The sequence below is a fragment of the Nicotiana tabacum genome, chromosome 12, assembly GCF_000715075.1.
Source record: "Nicotiana tabacum cultivar K326 chromosome 12, ASM71507v2, whole genome shotgun sequence".
Taxonomy (NCBI): domain Eukaryota; kingdom Viridiplantae; phylum Streptophyta; class Magnoliopsida; order Solanales; family Solanaceae; genus Nicotiana; species Nicotiana tabacum.
Genome location: NC_134091.1, coordinates 100,689,810 through 100,699,006, shown reverse-complemented (window position 1 = coordinate 100,699,006; position 9,197 = coordinate 100,689,810). Strand labels below are relative to the sequence as shown.

The 9,197-nt window shown below is 34.5% G+C and overlaps 1 protein-coding gene and 1 non-coding gene across 5 annotated transcripts in view; both read left to right on the top strand.

Moving 5' to 3' along the window:
• The first annotated feature begins 5,678 nt into the window (after positions 1–5,678).
• LOC107804357 (protein PHYLLO, chloroplastic) overlaps positions 5,679–9,197 on the top strand; it is a 29,493-nt gene continuing 25,974 nt past the window's right edge. For 3 of the 4 annotated variants that reach the window (XM_075226740.1, XM_075226739.1, XM_075226738.1), the window contains exons 1-3: positions 5,679–5,915; positions 6,699–6,890; positions 7,490–7,701. In XM_075226740.1, the coding sequence (XP_075082841.1) occupies positions 5,757–5,915; positions 6,699–6,890; positions 7,490–7,701 (563 nt within the window). In that variant the 5' untranslated portion in view covers positions 5,679–5,756. Of the gene's footprint in view, positions 5,916–6,667; positions 6,891–7,489; positions 7,702–9,197 lie in introns of all 4 variants that reach the window. The other variant, XM_075226741.1, reaches the window with a different exon arrangement.
• Positions 7,074–7,176, top strand: LOC142167631 (U6 spliceosomal RNA). Its single transcript, XR_012697721.1, has one exon. It is a non-coding gene; the product is annotated as a U6 spliceosomal RNA (small nuclear RNA).

The following is a 9,197-nucleotide window of genomic DNA, read 5'->3' as shown; positions in this document are numbered from 1 at the left end:
CCTTACTATTATTGTGGATGAAGCACTTACTGCCAAATGGATGAAAGTAACCTATGTTGGGCCGTTTGCCTTTTCATAATTCATATGGAGTTTTCTTCAAGATGGGTCTTATAAGACATCTGTTGAGAATGTGATAGGTTGTGTTTACTGCGTCTGCCCAAAAGTGATTTGGCAGGGAATGTTCTAATATCATTGTTCTGGCTATATCTTGTAGAGTTCGATTTTTTCGCTCAACTACTCCATTATGTTGAGGTGATTTTGGAGCTGAGAAATTGTGGGTATATCCTTGATCATTGCAGAAATTTTCAAAGGCTCTACTTTTAAATTCTCCTCCATGGTCACTTTGGATGGATGTGATGAGATACCCTTTTTCTCTTTCAACTCTTTTACAGAAAATCTCAAATTTTTTCAAAGCTTCATCTTTATGAGATAGGAAAATCAACCATGTAAAATGTGAGTAGTCATCAACAATAACAAAAGCATATCATTTACCTCCAATGTTAGCAGTTCTAGTGGGTCCAAATAGGTCCATATGAAGCAGTTGTAAAGGATTGGTCGTATACCCAATGTCTTTGTTTTTTAAGAGTTCCTAGTTTATTTACCAATCTGACATGCATCATATACATAATTTCTATAAAAAATGAGTTTGGGAAGGCCAATAACTAAATCATGTTTGGAGAGTTTCTCAATTAGATGCATGTTTGCATGACCACGTTTCTTATGCCACAACCACGGATCATCAGATATGGATGCTAAACAGATATGACTATCTAAATTTTCAATGCCATAAAGAATATAAATATTTCCATACCTTTTCCCTGGAAGTATTGTTTTACCTGACTTATCTTTAATGGCACATACTGTTTTCTTGAATTTGACTCCGTACCCTGAATAACATAGCTGACTTATATTCAAGAGATTATAGTTGAGTCCATCTACAAGGTATACTTCAGTAATATCACAATTGTTGTTGAATGGAGCTGTGTCAGTGCCAACTATTTTTTCTTTTGAATCATCACTAAATTTGACACTTCCTTCATTTATTTTTGTAACTTCTTTGAACAGATTTTTGTCATATTTTTGGGCTTCCAAATCTATCCTGAAACATTAGACTTACGAAATCTACAAAAGGAATATTTTTGTCCAACTTTGTTACAGTAATGACACACAGTGGTTGATCTAGTTTTTGATCTACCACTTGTGTTAGTACTTGTGGACTCAGTTCTAGCCGGTTCTTTTTCAGTTGACTTGTAAGTCACCTGGTTAGACTTAACCGAGTTGTGACTGGTGGATTTGCGCATGCCATTCAGTTGCATTTGCAATTCCTGAACCTCATCTTGAAGTACATCTCTTCTGATTTCACATACTTCAAGTTTAAGTTCCCACTGCTTCTTTTCCCTATTGAGTCTTTTCAATTCATTCAACATCTTTTGAGACTCCTTTAGGATGAGATCAAGAATATCCTGCAATTCATTACATTATCACAGTCATAGGATCTTACCTCACTTGTTTCACCTCGTGCCATGAAATAGTTTTATGTATCTTATTTGCTTTCATCATTTGATGTGTCTTCATTAGTCTAGCAGCCAGAATATTTGTTCTTATTATTTTCTAAAAATAGTCATGAAGCACATGTTTGTTATTTCCTCATGTTCTGAGCTGTCTTCATCACTCCAGCTTCCGAAAGATTTGTTTTTGTTGAATCCTCTGGAGACTTTTCTTGTAAGTTTAGGGCATTCAGCTTGAACATGGCCATACCTTCCGCATTCAAAGCATTTCCCATCATTTTTGTTTTGTTCATTATATTGCCTAGTTCGTCTGGATGACATCCTTACCCTTTTTGTATTTCTATATCTTCTCATCAGTTGTAGTTTTGAAGGCAACTATTTTCTTCTTTTCTTCCTGATTTGTTTTCTTGAGATGGTTTTCCTCAAATGCTATAAGATCTCCTCGTAGTTTATCATATAAAAGTTTGTTTAGATCTTGAGATTAGAGTGCAACTACTTTTGTCTGCCATGTGGTAGGCAAACTCTTTAGGATTTTTCGAACTTGATCATCACTTGAGTAGGGTTTACCAAAGGCTTTCAGATCGCCAATGATTTTGCTAAATCTTGCAAATATTTCCTCAATAGATTCCCCTTATTTCATCTAGAAGAGTTCATAATCATGAACCAACATGTTTATCCGAGTTTCTTTCACTTTACTGGTTCCTTCATAAGTAACTTCCAGTTTGTCCCATATTTCTTTGGCGGTATCACAAGTTGAAATTTTCTCATACTCTTCTCTACTTATAGCATTATAGAGCAAGTTTCGTGCCTTAGCATTAACTTGAACAACAGTCATTTGCTCGTATGTATATTCATCTATATCTTCAGGATCTACGGGTGGTTGAGTTCCTACTGGCAGTGGATAGTTCCCCTTTTTTATGGCATGCCATACTTTGACATCATAAGATTTTGCATAAATTTCCAGGCGTACTTTTCAGTAGGAGAAATGTTGTCCATTGAAGTATGGTGGCCTTACTTGCGATGTAACTTCTTGAAAGAGTGCTCCAATTGTTACTTGGTTTGACATGATCTTTTCTCACTAGCTGTTAAGCAAACGATAAAAAGTGTGAGACCTGCTCTGATACCAATTGAAAGTACAAGAGGGGGAGGGGGTGAATTGTATATTTTTAATACTTAATCTCTGTTAGTTGACTGGTTTTTTAATTAGTCAACTAGATGCAATAAACTAACAGTTGTGCTAGTAGAATATAAGATGCAGAAAGTAAATGCAGGAATTAAAGACTGGTTCGGATTCAATGCGAATCCTACGTCCAGTCCCCTTGGGTTGCAAGGTTGCTCTCTTTCAGTATTTGAAGCTTCTCGATTACAAGAGAGTTGATGTAGCTTTGCACCAACAGCTTAGTCACTATGTCACTTCTCTCTTCTTGATACAATGCCTCACCAACAATTATCTCTTTTTCTTCTCTCACTAATTACACAACAGATCTAAAGAGAACTACAATGCTTGTTTGGAGTAGAACAAAAAGAGTGATAGTGGTTCGTTCAAAGTATGTCTGCTTCAAGCCTGGTACAGATGTATATATACTTCGTGAGGCCTTCTTTACTCTTGATTGACGTGAATCTTGAGAGATTACAGAACCAAGGGAGTTGACCCTTGAAAGAATCGCTGACTGATTCTTTCCAAGAATAAGGTGAAGCTTCCGTTGATTTTCCTTGACTTGTGGCCTTGATAGACTTTTCTTCCGCTAAGCAGAACTTTCTGTTATTTGAGTAATCAAAGTTGGATCCCTTGATTCCGGACTTTAACGGTCTGCCTTTGATAGAGGAATCTCCAGTGCAGAGCTTCGCAATCTCGTTTTTCTTTAATTTGGGACCTTCCTATAATATCCTCCGTCAATCTACTATCAAATCATTGATTGATTCTTCTTTAGGATTTTCGCTACTTCTTCCTTTTTTGTCTCTAATCTTTGATACTTTTCCTTTCCTTTGCTTCTGGAGTTTCCATCATTCTTCTTCCTTACTTTCTTCCGTTGACAGATCTTTTCCTTAATTCTTTTACTTCTTCCATACTTGAATGATAGAGCTTTTTGAGTCCTTTATTTTATCCATCGTGATACTGCACCATAGTAATATGTTATTTTTCATCATTGAAACTTATATTTAACAGATAGTATAAAACTATTTAATATAAACAATTAGGTCAGTCATAAAGTAATTATATGTAAATGTTATACGTGCAATTGATATGATAAAAATAGTGTAACTAATTTGCTATCGTCGTTTACATAATATTACTAATATAAAAATCTTTATGCATATGTAACTTAAAGTCTACAAGATATCAACAATTCCATATGCCACAAGACTCGCCCGTCTTTATGATGAGAAATACTCCCTAGCCTTTTAAGCTTTGGTGAACCTATTAATTAGCAACATGTGTTGTAGTGTACAACTTGATCCATAAATGAATTACTGCCCCCCCTTTTTTTTTTATTATTATTTATACAAATTGTATAGTCGTGGTGAGACACCAGAAAATGGATACTCTTTCGGTCCTTCTAAGGGTCACGAAATTTTAATGCATTTACTAACCTACCTAATTAAAGTGCCTTCGTGATTTAAGTAACTAATGTATGGAAAAAGACATAATTTAAAGTTGATACGACAAAAAATTTAATTAATATTCTCGTGTAAGAGAAATGGCTGTTTGTGATCCTATTTGTGAAATTTTGGCACTCCTTAATGAATAACATCAAAATCTATGGGTCATTTGTCAGGCAGACAAGTTATGCATTTATTAGTAATAAATAATACAAGAGTTATAATGCAAACAGGGACGGATGCACCTTGGCTTCGTCGGAAAACTTTACTAAATATGTAAATGTAATTAATGTGCAAAAATAACATAACGTATATAAAAAGAAATGACATTGCCTAAAACAAGTAGTTCCTCAGCTCGCCTGGTCAAGTGCCTCTTTTTCTTCTTTTAGGTCGAGGGTATAAATCCGTTCCTCAGCTCGCTTGGTCAAGTGCCTCTTATAAAATTTCGTACCCTATATGCCAAAACATTAACTTATATTAACTTCTAGGATGCTAGTTCCATTGTTAATTGTCATGTTTTTTTTTCGTGTATCGAAGTTGCTTAAGACCAATTTGCAAAATCAAGTAAACGATGAGCTTTTGAGTAATTATTTGATGCCTTTATAAAAAACGAGGTATTTTGAAATTATTTTAGTGAGGATACTAAATAAAAAACGTAGATGTGTTTATTTATTCACTTTCTTAAATATCGACACCGGTTAAAAAAAATTCTGCCTAGGCCCCTGAATGCAAACGTGAGATAAGATTGTAATACAAGAATTAGTAATGTAGGGACGGTAACGGAGAAACTAATTATAATGTGCGGTTTGATATTACAAATTAAAGGACCAGCTGTAATTGGAATGTGTACGGAGATGGCTCCATAAATTTAGTGTATGTCTAATAGAGTACTAATATAACAGGTTGTAATATTTGTTACAAATCAAGCAACACTCTGCTTCATACTTCAGAAACCAACCTATTTTTTGTGTCCTTGATGTCCCTTTTAACATTAAAAAATGATATTTGGTTGTTTTAAATTAAGCTGGATATTGAAAAAACCGAAGCTTGATGTCAGTCAGTCTTAGTTCACCTATAACTTTAAGAAAAGAATAATCAAAGATGACTTTGTAAATGATTAATTATTCAGAAATTTTCACCGACTGCCTTTTTTATTATCAATTATTTAGTAAATAGCTCTTTTTTTTTGTGCAATTGATGGGCTTTTTAAATCACGGTCTAAAGATCCTTTTTAGTAAATTGAAAATTTTATGAGAAAATATTAGACCACGATCTAAAATTTTCTCATCAGACTATGTTTTGTGAGCAAACTAAGAGTTATACTAGCAAATATTGGACGCAAATATAACATTTCTCGGAAGGAATAATTTTACTAGGGCTATCTTTGCACAAGTTTTAAAAAAGGGACAAATCTAAACAGAGGCTTACAAAAGGGACATTTGCGTAAATCAGCCATTATTAGTCCTCTTGGGAAGGTTAGTGGGCTAAGAGAAAGCCCAAACAATAAAGCCCAAATCAAAAGCCTCCCGCCAATTCGACCCCCAAAACTACTTGTAAATTTACCAAACGGCTAATTCTATCTTCTCTTACTGCTCACCTTATCCTCTTCACTTTCAAAAATCTCAAACGATTTTCTAACGGGCGGTAATGAAATCTCACAGCTTAACCGGAATTCATACATTTCCTTGTTCACTATCTCTCCCAAATCGCCGTACAATCATCAAATTCACCAATTACAGCCATTTATCTATACACATTTCCCGGCGCTTCACACTGCATTGCCGTCCTAAAACCCTCAATTTTCAGGTTTTACAATTTTGCAGTAATTGTTTTCTTAGAGTTTAGTTCTGTGCAGTAAAAATATTTATACAACTAATAAAACCTTTACCTTATAAAAAAAAAAGAAAGAAAAATTATACAATCAGGTCACTGATAACTTATTAGGTATAAGCAAATCTCTTGATAAATATTAATGATAATCTGGTAAAAATTATAAGTAACTTGCTATCAAAGGTTAAAATTCACTTATAGGGGTCGTTTGGTTGAATGTATTAGGGAAAATAATTCATGTATTAGCTTTGGTATTATTAGTGCCTTTGTTTGGTAGTATTTTTCAACCCGTGTATATACACCTTATTCAGTACTATTCTTATATATAGCAATGCATGTTATTTTTAATACTCCAAACCAAATAGTCGATAAGAAATAATCTCACCATAAATAATCAAGCATTACTAATCCCAACATTACTAATACACCATATTCATTACTATTCTTATACACCCTACCAAATGATCCCATAGTGTAAAAAACTTGTCTTTACACTGCAAGTGTATATAACTTAAATCCCTTTTCGAGTTTAAGTTCTATGCACGGTGTAAAAAAATATTTACAATTTTTAGGCAATTATAAGTTAATATCTTGATAAACATTAATTGATAATATGGTAAAAATGGTAAATAACCTACTATCAAATTCACTAATAGGGTAAAAAAAAAATTCTTTACACAGTCAGTAAATCCTTTTTCTAATGGATTTCTTTTTCTTCGTTTTATTAGTTTTTTTGGTATTTTTTAAATGTGTGAATAGGTAGTTCGTTGTTCAATGCAAGAAAACAGAGTGTTGGAAGCAGAGGATGCTGCATTGTTGGTTTCGACTTGCATTACTCGCACTTTGTCTCCAGCATTGACTTTAGAACAAGGATTGGAAAAGATTAAGGAGGCTGTCGAGGAGCTGAAGGCCAAGCCTCCTTGTTGTTCTAGTGGCATGTTTAGATTCCGGGTACTACTTCGAAAATAAAAAGCCTCCTATATTTACTTAGTATATATTCATTTGATGCGATTCAACTTTGTCTAGAGATTTTAAAAAATCACCTTAATTTATGCAATGTGCACCTATGAAGGAACTTTAAACAGATATGAGGGATAATCTGATCTTATTGCTTTATAGTTTGTATGATATATGGTAATCATAGAGCTTTACAAACCAAATCGAGAAATGTAGAGAAGATTAGCATAGCCATTGTGCAAGGATGACACACAAAAATCGAGAAATGGTCCAACAAGAAAAGGAACATATTAAATTTCTGATTTATGTAATATGCATATCAGCTGAGTTCGTATCAAACTTTTTATAAAATGTGTATGGATGCATTATATGCATGTTTATCTGATAAAACTTCAGCATCTGTAACTAGCAGTTGATCATAGTTTGCTAGGAACATTTACCGTCATGGGATCACATAGGATTGGAACTGATTCCACATATTGGCAATCAAACGTGGCAACTGTTAAATGAGTGCATTCATGTTGCAATGTACTTTTTTTCTATAGTGCGTATCCTTTTTCTTGATTAGCGTGAGGATGATTGCTGATATGCAGGTTGCTGTTCCTCCCAGTACAAAATCTTTGAATTGGTTTTGCTGTCAACCCGAGTCATCAGGGGTATTTCCACAATTTTTCCTTTCCAAGGAGAGGGAAAACCAGACATTTAAGTCACTTGTATTGGGTCACACTCGTGGGATATTTGGAATTGGTGCAGCAATCAACTTTAAGGGCTTTTCTGCTTCTCAAGAGTACGGTGAATTTGGAAGGTAATTTTAGATCACCTTCACTTGCTTCAATTTCACCTCTAACATAATTGATTATTTTATGTTCCGTTTGCATCCTACCAGTGAATGAATTTTATATAAATCCAGCTTGATGAACTTAAACTAAATAAAAATCAATTACTGGTGGAAACGGAGCAACTCAAGGTTCCATCTTGTTATGTGTTCCTTAAAGAGTTGGTGATACTATATAGGGGCACTTTATGGGTTCAAACACTGTTGCAGATAAAACACGGTATTTAAGTGGAGAATGGCAGAGGGGTGGGCCCATTATATGCCGAGTTTCTAACCATGCCACACTGGCCCTCAGTGATTTCTCGGTTATCAAAAAAAAAAAAACGAAGTAAAAGAGTTGGTGATATTATAAAATTAATTTTGAAGAAATATAATGGACAATAACAAGTACATCTTCCGGTCGAATTAGACTTATGGGAGTTTTAATGGAGAAAGGTATTATATCCTCTCTGTTTGAGGAATTCTTGTATGGAATATATATAAGGAGAATAAGCTATAGAAGATTGAGGAGACATGTCCCTATATGAGAAATTTAATTTTCCTGGTTGTCAAGAAACTAGGTGGAAGAGATATTAGAGTATGTTGGTCAGAGGAATGTTCCTCTACAAGCATTGAAGCCAATCATCCATTTCTGGAAACTTATACACTGTTTTGTGTAATAATTGATTCAACCGTGGGGACCTGGACTAGTTCAAATGTTCATTGATAAGAAACAGTTTTACTGTATAAACGTTTTGAAGCTATAAGCTTCGAATTCTATCAGGGAAAATGGGATGCTCTCAGTCAACTCTGCGTTGGTGGCAAAGATTTATATTGTCTCAACAGTAAAGCATCAACGATCTTTCCTAAAGGTGAATCTCTTTCTCTGAAAAGAAGCTTCATTGGAGGTAGTTTGACACATGAGGTTGCTTAATAGTGAAATAGATGATTTTGGAGTGCTTCTGTTGGATTAATTTAGACACGGAATATTGATGATTTGCAAATGCTGCTGCTGGATAACTGTAGACACGAAATTACTGGGTGATTGTAATCTAGCATGAAGGATAAGTGTGACCCTGTATTTGCTCTGAAGATTGCACACAATAGTGTCTTCAGGATAAATGCGAAAAGATGTACTACACCTAGATATGGGAGAGCATTTATTATACTTATATATGCAGTTTTTTCTGTTATCAAGATGGTGAGCGCTATGGAGCATTGAATAGAGGCCAAGGGAATCCCATAATCTGAGCATTGTGGATAAGTGTGGGCCTGCATTTGCTCCGAGGAATTGAACACAACATAACTAGAGTGAGTTAACAATGATCCTGGCATGCATAAAAGGCTTGCTTTTCCCACATAACACAACATTAATATGATCCTTCATAGTCGTTCTTTTTTTTTTTTGATAAGGAAAAAATTAAGTAGTATCCTTCATAGTTGTTCTTTGTTTTAACAAACTACCTTTTTGGATGAAATGCCATAAG